The following is a 25366-nucleotide window of genomic DNA, read 5'->3' as shown; positions in this document are numbered from 1 at the left end:
TTTTTGATAGATCATCTGAAATATTGGAAATATAATTACTGAATAGTCATCATACTGTCATGTAATATCACACAGACTTCCAAGGAGGGAGACACTAATATCCAAAACAGTAGTAAATTGTCTGACTGTGATAGAGATTCCATAATTCTGCAGAAATTCAGTTTAAACAAATAACTGGACATTGTTATTGAATAACTGTATCATAAATACAAGAGTGCTGTCACACCACGTTTCAAACAAAAACACAGCCGGACAAGAACGGAACAAGGAAGTGGAAGAGGAGCACGCAAACTTCCGGTGACGTCATCACGCACAGTCCGTTACTGAGCTGCTGGCGGAATATTTGAATTCGGGAAAAGGCGAAATTTACAATAACATCTTAAAAGGTAAAAAAAAAGTTTCATTTTTATTTTTACATTGCTTTTCGTTACCAAGGCGATTACTGACAGGTTTTACTTAATTTTTTTCCGAAATAGGCAGTCAGTTGTTTATAAATATAATCGATATTTTTTTCAGTGAGTGAGTGACGAAAAAAAACTTGTAACTAACACAGGAGGAAAAGCTTGTTGCAGTGACTGAGGAAGAATTGGTTTTAAACGTGTGTTGTTTAGAACTGTATTCTCTTCCTCTGTGTGTCATTAAATATCATAAAACTAAATAAAGTAACTTACGGAACTTGTTTGTTTTCCTTCAATGTGTCAGTTAGTTACGCCTTACGCGGTACGCAAGAAGTGACTGACTGAGCCTGGCTGGTAACCGAGACGAGAGATCACATTCTTAGTTCTTTAATCTACTTTGAATTACTGAGTTTACTTTTGTAAATGGGTTAGTCTATACTATTTGTATCTTGTAATCGACTGGAAATCAACATGATTTGTCATATTCTGACTGGAAATGCAAAAAAGTGTCACAAGCTTAACATAATACACTTAAAGTGACAGAATCATGTCAGCTTTACTGTAATTTACATTATCTGATCCTTTGCTACAGGAGTGTCTGTATCAGTTCAAGATAAGTGTCTTGATCAAGCCAAGGATATACAGCAGCGGGATTTGAACCAGCCGACTTGAGGTTGTTACAAGGCGGTAGAAAAAGAACACAACCTGCTGCTGGTGTGGGATTGATGTGTTCAGCCTTTGACTAAGATGTTTTTCCTGTTGTCTGTGTTTTGCTGCAAGGTCCAGAATGAACAGAGTATCTGGCAGTAGGCAGTCCGTGCTGCCGCAGAGGGTGTCCGAAAACAGGACGAGTTTGGTCAATGCCACTCCACAGAGGTGACTGCCCACAAATGTTTGCAGGGATCTTTTCTGTGCTCCTGTGGAACACTTTATATGAATTGTGTTAACCTGTTTTTCTCCATGATTAATGCAGCAAAGACTCAGCATTCGGAAAGCTGAATATTCCAAAGCCACAGTCTGGGACTTCAGATAGAAGAACAAGCTTTTTTGGGAAAAGGTACATATTTAGAGTAGAATTATTAAGTACACAGTCAATATATGCTTATGTGCAGCTCATTGTGGCTTGGAGAGAATCAGGAAAGAGAATGACATTTTAAGTACTTTAAGATGTGTTGACTGTGTTACATCGTATTCAAAATCTGTAGTTTTGTTGTTTAGTGTTTTGCAAAGTAACAAGGTAAAGTAACTTATGCAGCTGGATATTTAGAATTTGAACACCTTAGTAAGTTTGAATTGCTTAAGGGAAGTTCAGCCTTTTTTTTTAAAGCAGGGATTTCTCTCCATTTGTTCAAAACCATTCATACTTTGTAAGCTGGTTAAAGGCACTTTCTTCATGTTTTTACTCTCAGGTTTAGTGGGGCTGGCATGCCTCGGAACAGTACCTTTGGGACATTTGGGGGGACAGAGAAGGTAAAGGATCCACGGCCCCTGCATGATAAGTCCTTCATCCAGCAGTGCATCAAACATCTCTGCGAGGTATGACTGTCTTGGTTGCAGTCTTTTCTTGTTTTTTTTTTTTTTTTTTTTTTTTTTTTTAAATCACAAACAACAACCATGCTTGGCAAGGGTTTACTATCAACTCTGTTCTCTTTAGTTTCTGTCAGAGCAAGGTTTCCCTGGAACTGTGTCAATCAAGTCCCTCCAGTCTCCCTCCACCAAAGAATTCCTGAAGATCTTTGAGTTCATCTACACCCTTTTGGATCCCACCTTTCAGATGCCAACTTCTAAGATTGAGGAGGAGATTCCCAGAATTCTTCGAGATATAGGGTATAGTAGTGTGGTCTGTAATAAATAGAAGTAATTTTGTTTTTTGCAATGATCATTTTAAATCCTTGACTAATTTTTCACTGCAGGTATCCTTTTGCATTACCCAAGAGCTCCATGTATTCTGTGGGAGCCCCCCATACATGGCCACAGGTCCTTGGGGCTCTGATTTGGCTTATTGACACTGTGAAGGTAAGGTGGCATTAGCTTCCTTTATTTTTTTAAAGGGAAAAAAAAAAAGGGATGCATCACTTAATTTGGTAATCTTTACACATAAATGCAACAGTACCGCATTAACCTAGAGTAATTTTTCAGCTTTTTAGCAACATGAAAGAAAAAGACCTGCTCTTCTCAGATTTTCCAGAGAGCCACACAGAAATCGAAGAGGGACTTGAATTTAACAAGGTATTCTGACAACAATTTGTTCCTTATCCTCATTGGGAGTGTCCTTACTTTTTCACAAATACATCATTTTGTTCTTTCTTATGCCATTCTCATTTACTTTTAATTATGCTTTTTACTATTTCATCTATGGTATTTCTAAATCCCTTACTTTTACTCTGATGTGTTGTATGAGGTCTCCTTCCATTGTCTGTGAAAATTTTGGAATACCAAGCTCCTGTTGGGGTATATAAGAGGACTGGAGAAGCCACAGCGACAGTTGTATTTGATGGGCTAATATCTGAAAAGTCTCTGGAGAACTTATTTTGGCTTCATAATTAAGCCATTAAAGACTCTAGAATTGTCGAAAAGGATCAGTTACAACAGCTGTTAATGTTTTTATTGCTGAACTAATGCTTCTATCCAACGGAACATTTTGCCCATTTATACGCCCAGAGAAATTCTTTGGGTATTTGAAAGCCTCTCTCCTTATTTTTACACCTGTACTTTTCCCCAGCTTTTTCTTGATTACACGGCTGAGACCTACAACCGTTTTATGCAAGGAGCAGATGTGTTTGAAGAGGAAGACCGTGAATATATAGCTAAACTGAGTACGTATCTTAACTGAACCTCATGCATTTTTGTGTTTTTAAGTAAAACATTGAATTGATAGCACGTCATCTTGATCATTTCCACTTATTCATTTAGCGAGCTCTTTTTTTTTTTTTGCTAAGTGATGTAGATCTCAGAAAGCATTGCAAAAGTATAGGAAAAGCTGGTAGCATAGTGGTTAGAGCTGCTGCCTTTAGACCCAGTATTTATAATAGAGAGTGCACATGTGTAAAACATTAAAGACACTTTGATGTTCTCTTTTCCAGTGTTCATTGGCGTTTCACCTTTTTCAGATCGCTTTATTATTTCCACTTTAGTTTCAGTCGTGATCATTTTCCTTTTTTGGATGCATCACCATCACTTGGATCACATTTACGCTTTGGTGCCACAGTTAGGAGGGTTAAAAAAAAAAAAAAGGCCAAATACAGTAACGCATGAAACACTGTTAACAGCAATGTGATCCCACTGAAAAGAAGGAAGTCTTTGTCCTACCTTGGGCTCACGCGCCCCACCCACGAGGCGACAAACTGCTGTTGACACGCAATGTTTTGAAGTAGCACCCGTTTATTATTACAAACCATTGTATGTAACTTGAATTTTGAATATAATAGGCTTAATTATGAAATTTTTATTTGATTGTTACTTAAGAGTGATAGGTTAACTTCCGGTTAGTAAGGGGGTGGTTTGTAACTGCAAGTTGTTCATAAGTTGGACGTTCGTAACCTGGGGACTGCCTGTAAATTTTTTCTTTGAAATCTGTTGTAATTAATATGGCCTTTAATGGCTGAATAGGTTTAGTTTTCTTTTCAGGTTATATTTTGTTTCTTTGAAATATGCCACTGTTTTTTTTTTTTTTTTAATAAAAGAAATTTTGATCACTCAGTTACCTGGATAACTGATTATTTGACGGTTATCCGATTAGAACTTATTTTAATAAATACTTGCAACTCTGGTTAATAAGCATGTATTAAGTGTGACAAATAATATAATTTAACTAAGGTTGTTACCTTTGCTACAAATCTTCCCCTCTGTACTGTAATGACAATTTGAAAGGCTGCCATGCCAGATTTTTTACACTTTGTTTTTATTACATTTATTTATTTAGCAGATGCCTTTCTCTAAAGTGACTTACACACACACACACACACACACACTTTCAGAACCGCTTGACCCATACGGGGTCACGGGGAACCGGAGCCTACCCGGTAACACAGGGCGTAAGGCCAGAGGGGGAGGGGACACACCCAGGACGGGACGCCAGTCCGTCGCAAGGCACCCCAAGCGGGACTCGAACCCCAGACCCACGGGAGAGCAGGACTGCGGTCCAACCCACTGCGCCAAGTGACTTACAATGGATACTATGTAGTATTACCAGCCCACACACCTGATTCACTGTAGTGATTTACACTACTAGATACACTACTTATAATGGGTCACTCATCCATGCATCAGTGGAACACACACACTTTCTGTGTCACTCACACACTAGTTAAGTTAGCATATACAGTAGTAGGAGGTATACAGCTCTGATAACAAATGTCAAAGCAATGCTGCAAAACCTTGGCTGTTAAAGTATTGATTTTTATGCTATTAAGTGCAAGCATTTTAAATCTGTTAAACTCTTCTATCATGGAAGCAAGATCTTTATTTCAAGATTAACCTGATTTCCTTAGTTTGCATACTTTTTACATATATTACACCATGTTATCTGCAGTAGCCTTTAAATGAAGAATTGTTTTGTTCTGCTAAGTGAATAAATGTAACTTTAATTTTTTTTATTTTAGAGAAACTTTACAATGTTGATGAGGTCATGTTGGAGTCATTGGCTGAAAAACACAGAATCTTGAGTGAGGAGGCTGAGAGACTGGAGAAAGAGAGTCAGGCGGTTTGTATGTTTATATGTGGCTTAATGTGCAATGAACTTGTATTCAGTCTATTAAAGAATTAGAAGAATAGCTTCAAGAATTGTTTGCTTATTTAGACCTACAGTAAGTCTTTTTTTTTTTTTTTTTTTTTTTTGCTCTTTTCAGTGCATTAAGATACATATCTTGAATCTGAGAATCATAAGCTAGCGATAACCTTTTCCCTTTTTTGCTCAACAGGATCGATTAATGGCTAAACGAACAGAAAAACTGAAACGGCAGACAGACCTTCAGAAGCTTCAGAGCTATCGCAGTAACCTTGAGTCCTTCAAAAGCAGCTTGGAGACCAAAGCAATGGGAATATCTGAGGACCTGGAAGCCATAGGTAAGAGAGCGCTACCACTCATTGCTTTTCATTTGGAGGTTAATACTTTGTTATGAAAAACAGCCTGCTCCGTCATTTCTTGAAAGGTTGATGTTGTTGAACACGTGCAGCAAAATTCTACACATTTTATCAGACTGTAGTCATCAGTGTTATCTTCTATGTTTTGCGCTGGGGGAAACAAGGCTCCTTGTGAAGATAGCAGGTTTAGTTATGATTTTGTATCCTCAGACCTAGTGGAGGCAGTGGTTGAAGCCAGGATGAGGAGGAGGTTTGTGCTCATTATGGATAATTGCTCACATCCTCTCCTTGAAGCGATCATCACAAGCTCCTTAGGTTATTAGATTGTTCAGCTACAGTGCAGAAAATTGTGATTTTTGGGGGACATTTTGCCAACAGCAATCTGCTTCTATAATGCCACTCAAGTGACTATTTGCTCCTCAACATGGTAATGCACAAAGGTGCACGGAGTACCTTGAGTCATTGCACTGATTTAATGTTTTTCTTCTGTTATAGCACAACAGTGTCTTGCAAGTGCTGATTTTTCTTATTCTGACAAAGAACTGCCCTTTGTTATGAGTCATGTTGAGTTGTTATATGTGGATCTCCTTGCAGGGATTTAAAAAGTATTATCCTATCCTAATCAATGGTCAATTTTGTTGTTCCACAGACCTGCAGATGGAGACACTGAGGCAGGAGAAGGAAAGGCTCCAACACATCCTGCTCAACCAGAAGTTCTCTCCAGCAGATATAGAGAGGATCAACCGGGAGAGGAATGAGCTCCAGCAGACTATCAACAGCCTGACTTTGAGCTTAGAGGAGGCTGAGCAGCATATGTGGAATGAAGAAATTGCACTTGCCAAGGTCAAGGAAGAGGTGGGGACCACAAGTTCTGATGAGCAGCATGTTGGGAACTCTCCTTTTTCTCTGAGCTAATGTGCCAGCATGGTGATCCAGCAAGTAGTGCTACTGTCACACAATGCCTCAGCTGTTTGGGCACAGGTTTGAATCCAGCTCAGTTTGTGTGGAATTTGCAAGTTCTCCTTGAGCCCAAATGGGTTTTGTACAGGTGCTCTTGTTTCCTCCCAGAGTCCAAAGACATGTTTGAGGTGAATTGGTGACTCTACGTTGCCCATTTTGTGTGTCTCCATCTGTGCGTGTTACATTGTTCTGATGTATAAATAGGTGAATGACTGTAGGAAGTTTAGTGCAGTGTATCTGGGACATAGGTGCCAGCCAAACTGTCAGTAACATAGTCTGGCAGATGCCTGTGGTATGTTTGTTAAACTTTCTGGAGAATTCAGACCCAGTCTAATGCTGTATGATTAGTAGCATAGCATCAAAAATGCATTTCACTACATCCTGTTAGAAATGCATTGTAAAAACTTGAGTATGAACATGGTCTTTCTGCACATGCAGGTTTTATTCACAGACATGTAAAAGAAAACGGCCATATAAGTTGGAAAAGGTGTGTAACAAAGGAAATTATTTCCTCAACTAGGCTGAAATGGAACTGGCTGAATATCACAACCTTGCCCGCAAGCTGAAGCTTATTCCCACATGTGCTGAGAATGCTTGCGGGCGAGACTTTGAGATCAAGATCACCTCTGAGTGTGGGCCATCCACAATGGCCCAATACAAAGTCCAGATCCTGGTAAGTTAAAAGAAACCCACTTGGAGAATGGATCCCATATCAGTCTAAATTACTCACTTTTAATATTGCTTGTAATATTACTGTTCTAACAGAATCCCCTTCACAATATGATTTCTGAAGTCGAGGAAGAGATCAGTATCCTGTCAAACAAGAAGTTAAGCTTGGAAGAGGCAGTGGAACAGGTAAAAATCTATCTACATGCTGATCACTACATTAGCTACACGCACACAGTCTATCCTTACATGTTCTACGTTTGTTCATTCGCTCAAAATAAAATGTAACATTTTTTACCATTCACGGGTATCTCGCTGCAATTCACAGCCATGTGCAGCAGGCAAAACATTGAGATGCCTACTATGCATCATCACAGATGGGTGCCGGCAAAGAAAGCCTGCTTCCTTGTTCTCGGAACTCTCGTGTTAACACATGTTTGTTGAGCATCTTTTAATCCACATTTCTGCAGTTTTTTTTATTATTATTTTTATTTTATTTTATTTTATTATAAATAATGGAATCTAACCATAGTGCAAGTCAAAGTGCATTGGCAAGGGTGCCCAAGCAAAAAAAAAAAAACGGCTGTGATGAGCCTCATTTATAAAATGCAAGTCTTAGATAAACTTTGTTCTGGGATTCTGTAGCATCAGTGTTCAGGCAATTTTCTTTATTTCGTAACCTTAAATGTTTTCAGTGTTTGTTTTCCAGGGAATTTATTGTGTGTGTGTGCGCGTGTGTACAAGTAGACAGCGTGAGTGAATTGGTGAGTGAGCATTGGTACACCAAAATACTGTAAATACTGCACTATTACAAAGAAAACAATGTATAAAATGCATTTGTAAAATCCACAATATAAGTAATGTGTTTTACAAGAAGGGTAGATTAAATAAGTTTATGATGATCGGTAGCAGAAGTGTATAGTGAACGGAGTTCTGCAGGAACCTAGCCCCCCTTTCCCCCATAAAATCAATGATTTTTTTTTTTTTTTCTTCCCCCATTTTCGCAGGGGTATGTAGGAATCTAACCCCGGAAATATTGTGTGTGTGTGTGTGTGTGTGTGTGTGTGTTTATATACACTCACAGCGAGGTCCAAAAGTTGGTGACCACCACTGAAAGTACTTCTATTTTGCATTTTTTTGTAATTTGATGCATTTTTTCTCATTTAAAGTTCCTAGTATTTGCTGGCATGGACTCCACAAAGTTTGTGCAAAACGAGATGATCCATGTTACCCCAGCATGATCGGAAAGCATTCCAAAGACCATCTTGTAATGTTACTGAATGCTTGGCTTTCTTGGTCTTTCATGTGCCCCGTAAATGTTTGATGGTGCTGAGGTCAGGTGATTGTGGAGGAAAGTCCATGATAGTCCATTCTTGAAAAGCCTGGAGGTATGTTTGGGTTCATTATCCTGCTGCACTATGAACACTCCTTCACAAAGATCCAAACCAGAGGTATAGTACATCTGAAGAATAGATTTTTATATGTGTATCTAAATCTAATACTAAGAAACTTTGAAATTGGTGTAATTTCCCCCCCAAAAAAATTCTACTTCTCACTCAGATTATGCTGATAATCACTTGTAATAAGAAATTTTGTATTGCAAAATAGAAGCATTTTAAATAGTGGTCTCAGACTTTTGGATGCGTGTGTGTGCGTGCGCGCGCATGTTGTTTTTTTCTTCTCAATAAATTTGCTCCTTGGGATTGTAGGTGAGGTCCAACATCACTGACAAAATGAATGACTTAAAAGACCTGAAAGAGCAAATCGGTAAACTGGATGAGCAGCTTGAGCAGGACATGCAGGTGAGTCCATCTCTTTGTAGCATTTAAACTACATTCATGACATTTCGACCTATCTGCATTTAATGTGCAGAAGGGGATGTAATGGATAAGGATTTACGCTCCCTGCTACAATGTTTGCAGAGGAGCATCTTGATGTTAATCTTCTCTTTCTGTAACTAGGTTGTACATTTCTTTTTGTTCCTTATTTCATCTCATTGCATTTGGTGAGGTATGCAAATTATGGCAGTTGCCAGGGAGTATTGAAGGCATGATTGCTTGTATGTGTGATGTCTCTCAGGCCTTGTAAGAACAAAAGAACTCAATCAACAAAACATTAAGCTAAAATCACTTTACTCACTCATTCAGTTCTTGTCCTGTGCAAGGTAGAAGTGGTCTGAAGCTTGTCCTAGAAGTATTGGGTTCTGGGCTCAAACAGGGATCACTCTTACTGCTTGCTGTAAATCATAACTGTATAAGTCATATTTAACCCACTCGTTTTTCCAAAGTGAATCAAGATTTAAGGACTGCAAACTAGCAACCTCTCAAAGCAGAATTCTAATATCTGCGTATTAAATGAAATTTGAAGATATCATATCATATGACGCTTCAACAAACAGGATTTAAAAAAGGGATAACTTATTTGTGCATTTATATAGAAACTCGAGCATTGCAGTTGTCCGTGTTCATATGAATCCTGGATAGTCATGGAAAATAAAGATTGCAAAAATCCAATACGGATATATCCTTGAAAATAAATAAAATTTTAAAGTTTTAAAGTTTTAATTGCTATAATGCCTTTACTTCATAATGTCAAAAACTTAACCTGAAGGTAATCCCACCCTCCATTGTATTTAACATAACCTTTTTACATTTATTTCACATGATCTTGTGTTTGGTTCTGTGCATGAAAATGTAGTATATTACTGGGGTGGCAGATAATTGAAAGCTAAATAGCACTCTAATAGTTAGTCTAATAGATTGTATCTGTGATTATTCTAAAAATTAATACAATGAGTTGTGAATACTCCACCCCCAAGTATATCAAAACTGGTCAGTGTGAATTACCAATTAGCCTGAACTGCATGTATTTGCACCGTGGAAGGAAACTGCAGCACTCAGAGGAAATGTACACTGACAAAGATGAACATTCAAACTCCAACAGACTGAACTGCGGTCAAATCCATGTTCTCTCGCACCACTTAGCTCCTCTAAGGCAGCAGAGCTATTTTCTGCATCACTGTGCCACCCTTGTCTGAAATCCTCTGGGCATTTGTGATGAACAGACATTGCTTATATATGTTTATGCAAGGATCTGGGCAGAATTTCTTCAGGAAGTGGTCCTTTTTTGCTGACTTGTATGAGTCACAATCCTGGACATGCAAAGTGTTTCACAGTTTTTGCTTTGATACTCTTGGTTATTTGTGCTGAATCCATTTTATGTGAACAGGAGACAGCCCGCGAGGAGGAAAAGTGGGCTGCAGAAATGAAATCAATGGAGAACCACAAGAAGCTCCTGGAGAAGAAGGTGACTGATGGCTATGACAATGCTCTTGAGCAACTGACTGCGGCTCAGCAACAGTAAGTTAGACCCAAGCACCTGTGTATAAATGCTTATGGAGTCAGAACATGTCAGTATTTCAGAAATGTCTTTACACAAGCTGATGAAAACCAAATATAAGGTAATAAAATGGGTATGATTTCACTTTGACAAGGTAGATGAGACTGTTCTGCATTGGATACATTTTAACTGATCATGGTTAATGACTGGTTCCATGTCTCCCCAGATATCACCTTGTTCTCCAAGAGACCAATGAGCAGCGTCGCTCAGTGGTCAACAATCTACACAGTTTGTTCACAACTGCTGCTGATCACCTGTCCATTGTGGAAGTACGTACCCCAGTTCCTAATTTTATTTATTTATTTTTCTGTACCAGACAGAAACTTAAGGGCTTCTTTTAATCCCTCATGTTTTTATATTATGTAAAAAGTCATGTTATTTCTGGGTATTTCTTAGTGTCATTAGGTGAAAATGACCCCACCTCAGCATCCTACAATACTGTCCTGTACTACTTCAAGTTATTACAGAGATGTGCCTTTACTTACATTTTCAACATCCCCCGTGTTGCCACTAATTAATATTTATACAATGCTGACACGCCCCTTTCTTTTAGAAATTCTTGGATGATCAGCACAAAAGGATGAATCGTGTCTACAAGAAGAGCATTCAGGAAGCAGATACTGAGCTGAAAGAGCTGAAGGAAATGGTGGAAAACTACATAATGAAAGCAGATGCTTTGTAGTTGCCTCTGCTTGTGTGTACAGTAGCTTTGTGTTTAAGAAATGTCATTTTTTTTAATATCTTTTGAAGCTATTCAACATAGAATCAGTGGATTAGAATGATTTTTCAATATTTAAAAATGTCTTTAATTTTTTGTATGAAGTTCTCCAAAAACTAGCAGTAATGTTTTTGTATCTTGTTCTACACTGTATATGTTACAAAATAAATTGTGAAGGAAAAATATTACAAAAAAAAACACATTTTTTCTACAAATAGTTTCACATTTTTAATACATTTCCTCAAAATAACATTTTTTCTAAAGGAAGGAGAACATTCCGACAAGAAACACTGGTGACCAAAAGTATTACACTACTTTGGTGAAACTGAGACAGTTGGCTAACGCGAGAGAGACTCGGCGCAGGTCAGTTCCACTCTTTTAGGTTACTGTTTCTCTATCGGAAGTTTAAGAGCACCACACCAATTCATGGCCTAGAGGAAGTGGAAGAACTTCCTGCGTTTGTTCCGTTCTGTATCTGATATTTACAGTCTATATCACCAGCATAAGAGTTTACAGTGGATTCTAGTAGTATTAGTGTTTACAAAATTAAAAGAAATGAACACGTTAATTAAGTCTGAGATTAGCTACTGTAAATCAGAAGATTTCTCATCGACGCTGCCACGCAACCTTAGGTTTTATTTAGGCTGTTTCATTTTTTTTAAAATTACCGACACACCCATCAAAACTCCACATAGACTGAAAACTGGGCTTCCAGTGCTTTATGTCTGCAAAAATAAACACTGAGGTATCGCACTCTTGCCACGCGCCATCCGGGAGGAACTCAGAGTAGAGCCGCTACTCCTCCACATTGACTCAGAGGAGCAAGTTGAGGTGGTTCGGGCATCTGGTAGGGATTCCCCCCGGCACCTCCTTTTGGAGGTATACCAGGCACAGCCAACTGGAACGAGACCCCAAGGTCGGCCCAGGATCCACTGGAAAGATTACATCTCCCAGTTGGCCTGGGAGTGGCTAGGGATCCTCCATGCTGAGCTGGAGGAAGTTGCGAGGGATGGGGACGATGGGCTTCTCTGCTCTCCCTATTGCCACCGCGACCCTACTAGGACAAGCGGGAGATGGATGGATGGATAGCCGGCCACTGCGTATTGTTAACTCGAGCTTTATTATTATCCCCTTATATTTATTTATATATATTATATTGTCTTGTCCTACTATGTTGTCTTGCATACAGGTATTGTCTTCTTTTAGTATACTGAATACTGGTAATAAAGACTTCTGAGCTTTAATCTCTTGATTCATGACTTATTCATTTATATTTATTACGTACTGGGTACAATTATAAAACATAGTGTATTATCTGTTCCATAAGCAATTCAAATAGCGAGACTTCTAAGCGAATATATCACAAATGAATGCAAATTAACTGTCTCCAGTTAAATGTAGCACAGTCAACTTTTATTTTGAAAGGGGGGGGGGGGGAAAGGAAGTAACCGGAAGTGCGCAAGTTTCCTGCGACGACGGGACAACGTAAGTCGGACGTGTCGGTGGAGCGGAGGGAATTTCGCACGCGCAATTTCGGTGTAGAAGGCACATACATTGCGTTTTCATGCCTTTCGTCAGACATGGAGCTTGATAACGACGTGCAACAGACCCCGAAAGGGGGGTTTCATTGCAGATTATGTGATATCAACGTGCCCAATAGTAAGTTTTCTTGAAAATAACAGCTAGTCTGACTTAGTCTGAGGCACCACATGATTTGCGGCAAATTTTGCCTCAGACTCAGCGCGCGAACTTTGCGTAGCGTTGAGGTTCAGTAAACTTTACTGAAATTTACTTACCGTAAATCTAGCTCTGCAAGTCAGCGAAACGTTACTTAATACTCATTAGTGTATTGTATTATATATAATATTATATATCTCGTTGGAAAAAAGCGTCAATGAATGTCAATGTACACTAGCCACAGTCACTACAAAAAAAGTCACCAGGCTGCTTGTCTTTTATAACTAAATTTACATTTCTTCATTTAGCTCACACCTCTCTTCAAGCAACTTACAATTATTGACCCATTTGATTTACACAACTGGGTAATTTTACTAGTAGAGCAATTTAGAATAAGTACCTTGCGCAAGGGTATACTACAGCTAGAAGTGGGATTTGAACCTGTGACCTTCAGGTTCAAAGGCAGCATCTGTAACCACTACACTACCAGCAAGTAATAATAAGAATAGTAATAATAATTCCATATGTAAACAGCACATTGTTTTTAAGTTGTTTTTGTAATCTAATTTCCAAATACAGTAATCATGCATAAAGGAGTTTTTTGATGAATAATTAGCAGAAGTTTTTGATGACTTATCTGCTTGTCAGATATGAACTTCTCACTGATCAGCCTGTGGTTGCTGACTTCCCTTGGTTTTTTCCTCACAGCTCTAGTGAGGCGCATTCCTTTAGATGTGATGGATTCAAAGCGTGTTTGCCGATTGTCAGGTTTTTGATGTTGTTAATGTGCAGTGCAGTGATTACTGCCATAGTAAATTCTGATATAAGACCACGGTTGTGTGAATAATTATGTTTGGGTTCTGTGTCCATTCAGAGGCCAGTCTAGATGACCATTTGAAAGGGAGAAAGCACCAAAAGCTGTACAGTGTGCGGGAGACCAGGCGCTTGCAGGAGAAGCGCAGTGTGTTTGTCAGCGGTTTTCAACCTGAGACGTCTCAGCTGCAGTTAACGGACTACTTTGAGCAGTTTGGACCTGTGTCTGAGGTCATCATGGATAAGGAAAAGGTGAGTTGTCCAGAATGCCAGTTCTCACTCAGTGCAAGAGCTGATGAGCAAATGATTATTTTTACAGTCTAATTCAGTATTTGTTGATGCTAAAGCACCATCTCTCTGGCTATTAAAAATTGAACCCTTTTGTTTGCATGATTCCATGAATGAAGTTTCTGTGAACCGTTTACCTTTTGTCAGGGAGTATATGCCATTGTGGAGTTCGGGGAGGTGGCCGGTCTACAGGCAGCACTGTCTCATTCCCAGCACACTCTGGGTGGCCAGAAGCTGCGGGTGAAACCCAGGGAGAAGAAGGAATTCAGATACATACCCAAGAAGAAACAAGACACCAAGAACCTGCTGACTGTGGAGCAGCTGAGCCAGGACCTCTGCCAGGCTGCTTCTGTAGGCTTTTGCATACCACGGAATGTCACCTTTAGTGCCATGCAGTCTTTTATCCCACTGGAGTCTTATCCCACAGTGTTTAACATTTCTCACTTCAAGCGGAAAATAACCAACAGGGGTCTGATTTCATAATAGGTGGTATTTCTGTCTTAAGACTCTCCAAGTGGGCCCTTGTCAGTTATAGTGGTCTAAAATGTGGGTTCGGCTCAGATTTACCTAATGACACAAATCAGAATTTAACGATGGGTCGGGGTGTTGGGTCTTTACGGAGATTAAATTCATGCTAGCCCTTAATAGATGATGGAATAAATATTAGGTGATTATGTAACTCATGAGAATTCCCTTTTGCTTCCTATTTGCATTTTGCTGTAGGAGAGTTTAAAAACAGTGATTTCAGTGTGTAGGTGGACAGTTGTGCTGAGGGCTCTTCTGTGTGTGTGTGTGTGTGTGTGTGTGTGTGTGTGTGTGTGTGTGTGTGTGTGTGTGTGTGTGTGTGTGTGTGTGTGCGCCTGCTGTGTGCAGGTGAATGAGCAGATGCACAGATTGGTGGAACGGTTCCAGCTGTCAGAGAGCGAGAGGAAGGTGCGGGAGCTGCTCGTGGAATTGCTGCAGGAGGTCTTTACAGAGTTTTTTCCAGGTCTGTTGTAGTGTGTTGCTCCTAGGGCTCTCATGAGTACTGAACGATGTTTTATGTATTCTTGTTACCGTTTCCTTTAGCCAAAGGTTTTAACCCAGGCAGCTTAGTTTTGCACAATTATAAAGCTGGATATTTAGCTGGAGCAGTTCAGGTTAAGGACCTTGCTCAAGGGTGCTACAGCAGGGTCCTTCCTGAAATTTAACTTGCATCTATGTATATTAACCCTGCTGCTACTTCATGCTCCATATATTCACACATATTTTTAATATTGAAGCAATTAGGCAGATGGACCTGTAGCCTGGAAGTTGCTGTTTCTCCATTGCTGTCACTGCTGTTGTGTGAACTAGCGGTACAAATACTGTAAGATGCACCAGGTGGTGTAATGGTTAGAGCAGCTGCTTAAGGACTGGAAAGACTGACATTCAAGTCCAATCTTGTGCTGTAGTACCCTTTACTAAGCTACTTACCCTGAATTTCTCCTTTTAAAAATTGTCCTGCTGTGTAAACAGGTAAATAACTGTATAGAAGTAGCTTAATACTGAAAGTTGCTTTGGAGAAAGCTGTCAGTTAAATGAATAAGCATAAATGAAAATGTCAGCTAAACAATGAGGTTAGAATAACAGGGTATTACAAGCCATTTAAATTTCTGGTATATGTTTATACATTGTTTCTTTTGTCGTTTACTATTTTAGCAGCTAATGATCTATTAATTCAAAAGATAATGGGGAAAAAAATCAGTAGAACACTTTATCAGTATTGTGTGTTTGTGTCAGAATGTCGGATTGTCGCCTTTGGCTCCTCTGTCAACACTTTTGACATCCACTCCTGTGACCTGGACCTCTTCCTTGATCTGGAGAATACCAAGATATTTCAGGCCAAAGCCAGGAGCTCCTCTGAGCAGGTTAGGAATTCTTTCAAGAAACACTGTAGTTTTAAGTCTTTTGCCCCCCCTGCAAAAAACAGTATATTAAAATTCTTGTCATTTCTCACTGTTAGAGGCTTATTCACTGTGCTGTCAGTCATTTTAAATGCTTACTTGTTACACCTAAGTTATGTTTAAGATAAAGTCTTTCATATCAAACAATTAACTTAGAAAAGTGAATTACATGAACAGGAGTAGAGATTTGGATGCAGACACATGATGTTTGAGTACAGTCAATTTGTAACATAACCACTGTATAAACCGGCATACATTTCAAAAGTAGCTGTATGTAGGCTTTTTTCCATTATTAAACATAACACACACATTTATTGAGCATTTAGTAGATCTGGGGAGAAATGAGTCTGAAAGAGGTGAATTTTGACACCCTTCTTTAATGTAGAGAGGAGATTCAGCAGCTTTGAGTGAGAGGGGAAGGTCATTCCACCACACTGGAGCCAGAACAGAAAAACATTAGTTTTTCAACCTCTTGTCATAAAACGATCAAATAGACATAGGTGGAGGAGCATAGCAGTCTGGTTGGGGTGTATTCTGGGCCACTGGTAGTATAATAGCTGGAACTGCTGCATTTGGACCAAAGGGTTACAGGTTCGAATCTCACCTCCAGCTGTAATCAAACATCGGTGCATAAAGTGGAAAGAAACAAACTAAGTTTACTTAAGAATCACATGTCTGCAACTATGTCTCTTTCTCCTAATGTAATTCACAAATTTTTTTCTCTGAGATTTATGTTGCCTTGGAGAAAAGCATCTGCTAGATGAATAAATATGTGTGTAGTGAGTGATCAGCAGTACAGTAAGTTGCCAGACACCTGTATATACTACAAAAAAAGTGAGTTGACGCTTGTCTTTGTTCCCTCTACTCAGCAGGCAGGGGAGGGGCTTTTAGAAGACACCTGCTCTGAGGATTCCATCCTGTCGGACATTGACCTGTCCACGGCTTCTCCATCCGAAGTGCTTGAGTTGGTGGCAATGGTCCTACGGAAGTGTGTGCCGGGTGCGCACAAGGTCCAGGTGCTCAGCAGCGCCCGTCTCCCTGTGGTTAAGTTCAGCCACCGGGAATTGGGTCTGCAGGGTGACGTTAGCATCAACAACAGGTGATCTCCTTCAGATGTTTCCTGTGGATGGCATAAAAGTGCATATTTTTGTGACACATACAAGAGCTGAAGTCACTAAAAGACTATTTACATTTTTTTTAAAAATACACCAAAACTCTTTTCAGAAATAGGACTGACTCCCTAATGGACTTGTGAAAAGGCTAAAAAATATACTTAATGTGAAGTTGTGATACTTATCATTTAACTGTTAAGTGTAGGGTTAAACTGAAATTGTTTTTAATTTTTTTTTTTTTTTTTTTAATAATAAAAAAAAAAAAAAGCCATATCTTTGCCATCATAGTTTGTCAGATAATTTTCTACCAAAGTACCCTGCTCAGATTCTTGGGTACTTGTGCATCTATAGAAGCCTTTACACCAGGTTTTTCAGCTTATTGACTTTGATAGTGGTATCTATAATATACCATTAGCCACTCTTGTGAAGTGTGAAAACTGATCAGTTAAACATGAAATAGTCCCCCCGACTTTTTCCTTTTATTTAGAGTTTGGTTTATCATTTTTTTAAGTTGATGGTATCATCACATTTTGCTAATGAGTTGAAAATCAGTAGCTTAGGCCATGAAGTATTAATTAGTGCAATAAAGAATGTCTGGCAAATAGGTCTATTGGAAGAGATGAAAGTGGGGCAGATTTAGTGAAATAAACTCTCAGTATTTCATTTCAGAGGTGTTCAGGTGACTGAATTGGATTATTTCTCACAGTCATCTCACCTGATTGTCCCTCAGGCTGGCTGTGAGAAACACCCGTTTCCTCCAGCTGTGCTCGGGCCTGGATGGCAGACTGCGTCCCTTGATGTACACCATTCGCTACTGGGCAAAACAGAAGCAGCTGGCTGGTAAGCATCCCTAGGAAACCCCCTCGGATGACAGTTCAATTGGTCAACGCATATTTAAGTGGGGGGTGTAACATTACTTATTAGTAAAATGATGTACAGGCTTCCTTCACATTAGAACATCATTTGTTCCTGAAAATCTTGCTTGTAAAGGGAATTTTGTAAAAGGATCTTCTTAATTACCATATTTTTCCAATTCAAATTAATGGTAAGCAAGGTCAGGGTAAGTCAAAGTTTTGTTTATTTTTACAAAGATATATTTTTCTTAGTTTTACAGTATTATTTATGACTTGCCCTTTTATATACACTCATCCCTTATGTAACGTGGTTCCTTAGCAACTTGTGGAGATATACACAAGATTTCTGAGAGATGCTTAGGAGCAGCACTGTGCGATAGCTGAGATATGCAGGATGTTGTATGGTACCCAGGATCTTGTATGGTACCCTGTATCACCAGGCCTTGTATTTTCAGTTGAAATGTTTGTCCTTGTAAGGAATTTCTTATTATGTGACTTCGTAGCTCCTTGTGTGAAGTTTTGGGTGCAAATGAAATGGCTTCTTTAGTCTAAATTCTCGTAATAAGGAGTGTTCATTGTACAAGATAAGCCTGTATTTACATTTGTCCAAAAACTGTATAAGGATGGTATTGTCTCAGTGAAAATTTAGTGTTGTGGAAATAATGGTTTTCAATACCATTGTTTGAAAACATCACCAATGAAACGTGAAAAAAATTCTTCTTGAATTTAACTTAGACATAGTAATTTTAATTGAAATGTTACTATAAAAATGTCCCTGCGTGTAAATATTGTTCATGTGTTCCCTCCAGTAAGAGGTTGTACAGTATGTTGCTACTGTTTTGGTGCCTATTGCAGAAACAGGAATGTAAAATCATGTGAAGCTTGTATGACCATCAATATCGATGTACACCTGCATTTGCGAAATATAAAATTCATTTGTAAATGAGTGCGTTAAATAATTGATTCAGGTGTTGGGTATAATACAGTTTTCTGTTGTGACCAAAAGGTGGCACCACATACTAGCAGCTGATTAAATTTTTTCTTTTTTTTAAAAACGCCTGTGCTTTCCTGCAACCCTTTTCATTTCTCAAGTCAGGGTAGTTAAGGGTTGGTATAAAAAAAAACACCTGGGAAACTAATTTGTCTCAGCCTTTAAATTGCATCCTAGCCTTTGTAAACATTTGATATGGAGCTGAAAATAAAAGTATGTTTGACAACAACATACATTAAACACAAACTAACTTAAAAAACCCAAGTTGTTTGCGTTGGGATACATTCTTTATTGTTGTTTGTTGTTTTTCTTCCAGGCAACCCCTTTGGCGGAGGACCTCTCCTCAATAACTATGCCCTGACTTTGCTGGTCATCTTTTTCCTGCAGAATCGGGAACCTCCCATTCTCCCTTCCGTGAATCAGCTCAAAGAGATGGCCTGTATGTCCAGCGCTTCTCCCAGAAATCGCAAAGATTTGTTGTTAATACAGTTGCCACAATTAATTTTGCTTTCCCTTAGATTGCCATTGTAAAATGAAGCCTGAACCTTTAATTGCTTCTTGCAGCAACAGATCTCTTACCAGCCTTTAATTCTGAACATTTGGATTAATATGCCTGTGTGATGGATGAGCTTTTAAATGTACTCTGACATGTGTTTTTCTTTTGACTTTTGATGCGTGAATTTTACACTGTGTTTGTGGTCACCGAGATGTCGTGCTGCATGTGTTCACATCTTTTTTTGCTTTTTGGTTGCAAGTATGCATTTGTTCTCTGAAGCATCTCTTTCTTGTTTTGGTTCCTGATAGTTTTTGTTGCCCGTTTTCCTGTGAAAATGTGTGGTTTCTTTTACTTGTGTTTGTTCGCTGGGGTTTCTGATATAGGTGTATGTGTGTTTATGCTTCTGACGGTGCCTCCAGGTGAGGAAGAGCAGTGTGTGATTGAGGGCTGGGACTGCACCTTCCCCAGTCAGCCCATTGCTGTACCCCAAAGCAAGAACACGGAGGATCTTTGTAAGTAGCCAGGCGGACTCTCGGGTTTCTGACATTCAGGATGTGGTTTTTGTGCTGTGGCCCTTATCCAGTTTTTATATATTGGGAAAGACTGACATTTTTTCTAAATAGGTTTTTTTTTTTAAAATTTTTTTAAATTTTATTTTATTTCATTTTATTTAAAAAAAAAAAAAAAACCACTCCCAGACTAGATGGTTGCAAATCCATTAAGGAACGAGCCATGTTTGTGCCATTTGTGTCACTGGTTTCCAGTGTGTTCTTGCATCAGGACTTCGCTGTCATGGCTATGAACAGTGACTGCAATGACAAGACCATTTCTGCAGTTACTGGCAGGCCTCTGAGGCCTGGCTTTAGTCATGACTCTAACTATAAAGTAATTTACTTGTCCTTTGGTACTGTTTGGTACAGGTTTCAACAAGTGATTACACCGAATCAAAGTAATTCGGTAATAATTCCATAATAATAATAATTTGGTAATAATTCGAAGTAATTCTGCATTTATCACATCTTACACAGCCAAGAAGCTTGACTTTTCCATAAAACTTTGTTTCTTTAAAAGTAACAAAACCATGTTCACAATAAGTAGCTTCCTTCCTGAAGTATCCTCAAGTAATTCCTGACATCTGCAATGAGCAGTATTAATTTGATCTAATTGTAGTTAGGCAGTTTAGAGAATTATACTACTGAAATTTGTATTAGAAGACTCTCAGTACAGAATTCATGGGCCATAAATTACATTTGGTTAATACAAACAATATTAGTAGCAGTAATACTAATTACAGTAGTAATAATGATAGATTCCGGATAAAATAATCAGTAATCAGTGTCTAAAGTGCATGAATATTCAACTAACGTGAAGGTTTGCATGGAATAACTCTGTGCTTTTTCTAAGTGCTGCCGCAGACAGCAGGCAGGGATGCAGTCTTTGATTTCTCTCAATGTAAATGTCAGCAGGAGCTGTCAGATGTAGGGGAACTGGATTTGGGGCTCTCTGTATCTGTTACATTTACAAATTTTGCCTTTTACTTGTCATTTTACCTTTAGAAATTTCATCTTTTTGTTGATGAAATTATGATTAAGCCTGGAGTCAGCAACATGTTTATCAGTCACCGTTTCTGGTGAATTTGCAAAAAATGTATTGAATTGGGTTTTTAAGTAAGGCAGCAATACTCAAATTTTCAGTTGATTTTAGTACAGTGCTGTATTTGCTGTTATGAAATTGTTATGCAAAAAAGAGTACATTTGTTTCACTGGGGGACGAAATACTGGAAATCCTCACATTGTCAAGAAAATTCAGCATGGTAGATGTTCTGCAGTGTGATTTAACAGACTTATGGAAATTGTCCATTTCTAAATTATTTTTATTGTTTGGTTCTTCAGGGCCCTGAGCCATCCATCCATCCATCCATGGATGGATGAATGGTTCTTTGGGGCCCTGAACCATTTTATTTTTGTGTTTATTTGACAGCACAGGGCCAAACCATATACAGGCAGAGACAGTGCACAGAGAAATTCCAAATATGTTCATATACAAATATAAAGGACTTAAGGTCAAAAAATTACAATGTGTCACAAGTATGATCATGTAGCACTGTGTAATTACTTCTAGAAGGCAATCTGTACGTTCCGGAGTTCATAAGAAACCTTGGTTGCAGGTTCGAATCCCACCTCCAAGCTGCGGTGCTCACTGAGCAAGGTACTTACCCTAAATTGCTCCAATGAAATTGCCCAGCTGTTGAAATGGGTAGTAATTGTAGGTAGCTTAACGTTGTAAGTTGCGTTGGAAGAAACTAAAGTAATTGAGTAAATGTAGCAGTAATTAGCCTGTGTACCATACCAAATTTAAAAAAAAAAATGGGTTGTGGTTCAACAAGGAAATAGATGCAGGAAATTTAGGCTTTTTTTTTTTTTTGTCATTTTCTTAAACTTCTAACTAGTTAGTATAGTATTCAGGTTTAGGAAATGAGCTGAGATGTGGTCAGATATTCAGCCAAATTTTGATGTTTGATTCCTTGATGAGTTTTTGTTAGACTAAAGAATGTTGTTTGAACAAAGTAGTTTGGATAAGTTTCCTCTTTAATCATCAGCTTTGGTTTTTTTATTAAGAATTCTTTTTACCTAGTGTGGCAGATTTCATGCTTTCTTTTTTTTCATGCTGGATTTGAACAGGTTCATTACTAATGTGCATAAAAAGGGCCTGAAAGCAAGGCCTGCTTGATGCCCCCCGCTCGAGACGTGCTTGACTCATTCATTGTAACAGCAAAAGGGTATTATGGGAATATTCATCAACGTGACAAAAATGCACCTATTTTAGTACTATATCATAACACAAGAGTGTAAAAGTTAGCTATCTGAAACATCTGATCTCTTTGAAAATGTATTTTACATTTATTCATTTAGCTGATTCTTTTGCCAAAAGTGATTTGGAGCATTAAGCTACTTACAATTATTTGCTCATTTATACAGCTGCTTAATTTTATTGGAGCAATTTAGAGTTGGCGCGTTGCTCAAGGGTAGTACGGCAGTAGAGATTCAAACCAGCAATCTTCAGGTCCAAAATCAGCATCTCTAACCACTATGCATTCAGCTCTCTCTTTTTTTTTTGGGTGCATTGGTTAAGTGTGCACACCACCAGACTTCTACCAAAACAATATGAAAGTGTTATATACAGCCAGGATTCTCAGCACCCAAATTCTTTAAAGTCATTATTTGAGTTGAACATGATCTCTGCTCAGTCTGTGTGGAGTTTGCATGTTGTAAAAGTCTTCACCACCAGGTAGCAAAACAAGTTACTGTTACTTGGGTGTGACCTTAGAATGAAGATTTTATTGCCCTGTGTGCTTCAAGCTGAATTGTTACACTGAGCCCCACAGCTTGCCTCCGGCTGTTCGGTGGTTGGCAAATGGCCTCTCCTCAAATCTACCTTTAATGGGCTGAAGTGTGTAGCTCTTTAGTAATGCCAGTCTTTTGTCTCCTTTCTTTTGTTCCCCTTAGGTGCCCTTTTGGCTGCTTTCTTCACCTTCTGCGAGCAGTTTGATTTTGCTGGATCAGTTGTGTCCCTTCGGGAAGGCCGGGCCTTACCCGTCACAGCTTTCCTGAGCAAAGACGAGGAAGCAAACGAGGCCCCAGTCGGGGAGCATCTGGAGATGGAGGAGATGAGAGCCAAGCCCCGTGCTCCCAAGCTTGGCCCTCTCAACGTGCTCGACCCATTTGAGCTGTCGCACAATGTGGCAGGCAATCTGAATGAGCGTACACAGAGGAGCTTCCGCCATGAATGTGAGGAGGCAGCTAAGTACTGCCGCAGCCTACAGTATCAGCGTAAGTCTGCCAAGGGGAAGGTGTGGGGATTAGTTCGCCTCTTTATCCCTCGCGATGGGGATGCGCCCAGTTCCACTGGGGATGCAGCGAGACAGCTGGTTGTCAGCATTCCCTTTAAAGTGACCGTGCTCTCAGAGACACTCCGCAGACGGCTCCACTCAGCCGGGGACCTCTTCCGGCAGCTGTGGTTTACGGAGGTGTGTAAAGCCATCTTGGCTGTGTTCCAGCGTGTGCTTGGGTGTACTGTGGTTCATGGGAAAACTGCTGAGGTGCCAAAGGGTGGGTACGAAGGGGTTGATTGTAGTGATACAAAGACCATTGGTGAAGAAAGTCAAGCTGCTCCTACAGAAGATGAGAAACATGGTGTGGCTACCACCAGCAAAGCCGTCCCAGTGGCTGCGTGTGAAAATGGCAATAGAATGAGCAATCGGGAGACTAATGGCGTGTGTCGTACGAGTGTTTCCTGTTCCTCTGCAAACAGTGATTCCAGTCCTCTGAAACAAGGCAAGGGAGTCAAGAGAACTTTGTCTGAAGAGGAGGCGTTGCCCATCTGTCCTGCTGACAAAAAACCAAAGCTGCACAGCGCCGCAGAGTCGGGAGTGGTCCAGTGGTGGTGCGAGGTGCAGCATAGGGTGTGGGCAGGCCGCCGGAAAGCGAGACGTGACCTGCTCAAGAGCCTTCCAGAGACCTCCAGACCAGAGGTGGGCAGTGTGGAGCTGGAGGCCGAGGTGACACAGCGCATTTTGCTGGACCATCCAGCAGCAGAAAAACTGTTGCAGTTTGCAGTTGAAGCAAAAGTACTGGGAGGTACAGAGGACACCAGAGCTGAGCTGAGGTTCACCCCCTGTGATGAACATGCTAGCATTTTCCAGGACTTCTTCCATTTCCTGGAGTTGTTTCTGCCCAAGATTACAGAGAAGCTCTTGGAGAAGGTTGATTAAACTGGAACGAGACACCCTTTTCATGGCTCACACTTTTCAAAGAGAATTAATATTCTGGACAGTATTTTAACTAATGTTAACCCGTCTAAAGACTTTTTAGCTGAGAATCTTGTTAGTGAGTCAAATAGGAGTGAAATGTTTTACGTCATTTAACTTGGAGCCAGTTACGAATAACTGTTCAACACGGAAGTTGTTTACCCAAAATTTTGGTTTTGTACTGAGAATATAACAAATAGTCAGTGTTTTAATAAATTCATTGACTAATTTACACTGTACTATCTCAGCCTTTCTAACACATAGCCTTCTCATGTTTTGTTGCTGTGTGAAGGCCAGTGCTACATGGTGTAATTGAAATGCATAATGTAATCAGAAATTAGGTGTCATAATCATTGAAATAACTTGACTTCATGAGACTAAGTAGATTTATTGCATTTATACAGAAGTGTCGATTTCCTTTGTTTGAATTCCAATACTGCTTTAAATTCCCAGTTTCTTGTTAGAAACGTCTTTTAGTATGTGGAGCACCCATATTAGCATATAGGTTGCCAGCCAGTCAAAAGGAAATTGCATAGAACAAGGGTGACAGCAGAAATTATTGATCTGTTTGCTGGTCTCAAGGTAGGGGCAACATAAATCACTGTCAACTACACATTTTGTCTCTTGCATCCATGAAAGGGTGTCTACAAGCCTGTAAGACTCTACATTTGTGTTGAGTCCAAGTTCAGACTTAACAGTGCTGTAATTTCTAAATCCTAGACAAAAACCTGTCATCTTTTTCATCAGTGCTCTTTAGTTGTGCAGTTCAAATTTAAGAACCAAAATGATTTAAAATGTTCACGTTTTATATGCCTAGATGAGCAAATCAAAGAATGTTTTCTTGCAAACAATTAGCAATCTTTAGATTTGTATATAAGTTGTCTAAAGCGTGATAAATGTGTATTCAAGGAGATTATAACTACAAGGGAGTTAGTTTGAGACAACTTTGTTCTGTGAGTAGATGATTTTGTACAAAAATAACCTTTTTTGTTGTCTGCAGTCTTTTTCACCTTCGTTATCCAGCTGGCTGAAGGGTGGTGAAACTGTACCTCTTAAAAAATAAGTGTGCAAATGGTGACATAACCTGTCTCTTCTTGGAGTTTTTGTGGAGTCCAAAGCAGAAAGCCAATAGTGCTTATTTTAGAGTTTATTATACAGCTAATTTTCAATTATCTTAAAA

At 39.3% G+C, this 25366-nt stretch overlaps 2 protein-coding genes across 4 annotated transcripts; both read left to right on the top strand.

The window, feature by feature from the left end:
- The first annotated feature begins 279 nt into the window (after positions 1-279).
- ndc80 (NDC80 kinetochore complex component) lies at positions 280-11391 on the top strand. 2 transcript variants are annotated; one of them, XM_018741959.2, is made up of 18 exons: positions 280-386; positions 991-1071; positions 1179-1274; positions 1372-1455; positions 1808-1934; positions 2053-2225; positions 2312-2414; positions 2538-2627; positions 3121-3214; positions 5000-5100; positions 5318-5462; positions 6130-6335; positions 6961-7113; positions 7206-7295; positions 8816-8908; positions 10335-10465; positions 10672-10774; positions 11059-11391. In XM_018741959.2, exons 3-18 carry the CDS (start codon positions 1186-1188, stop codon positions 11185-11187), a joined length of 1911 nt encoding a protein of 636 aa, XP_018597475.1. In that variant the 5' UTR covers positions 280-386; positions 991-1071; positions 1179-1185; the 3' UTR covers positions 11188-11391. The 2 variants fall into 2 exon arrangements, with proteins under 2 accessions (XP_018597475.1, XP_029105259.1); XM_029249426.1 differs by lacking the exon at positions 280-386 and having other exon boundaries at positions 1052-1071; positions 1185-1274.
- Positions 11392-12716: 1325 nt separating this feature from the next.
- Positions 12717-24999, top strand: tut1 (terminal uridylyl transferase 1, U6 snRNA-specific). 2 transcript variants are annotated; one of them, XM_018742173.2, is made up of 10 exons: positions 12717-12882; positions 13775-13965; positions 14149-14352; positions 14875-14989; positions 15763-15890; positions 16799-17025; positions 17769-17878; positions 19200-19322; positions 19799-19891; positions 22886-24999. In XM_018742173.2, the coding sequence occupies exons 1-10, from the start codon at positions 12804-12806 to the stop codon at positions 24148-24150; spliced, it is 2535 nt and encodes an 844-aa protein (XP_018597689.1). In that variant the 5' UTR covers positions 12717-12803; the 3' UTR covers positions 24151-24999. The 2 variants fall into 2 exon arrangements, with proteins under 2 accessions (XP_018597689.1, XP_018597688.1); XM_018742172.2 differs by having other exon boundaries at positions 16796-17025.
- Positions 25000-25366: the final 367 nt, after the last annotated feature.

This window comes from Scleropages formosus, chromosome 25 (genome assembly GCF_900964775.1).
Source record: "Scleropages formosus chromosome 25, fSclFor1.1, whole genome shotgun sequence".
Taxonomy (NCBI): domain Eukaryota; kingdom Metazoa; phylum Chordata; class Actinopteri; order Osteoglossiformes; family Osteoglossidae; genus Scleropages; species Scleropages formosus.
This window is presented reverse-complemented; position numbering and strand designations above follow the sequence as displayed.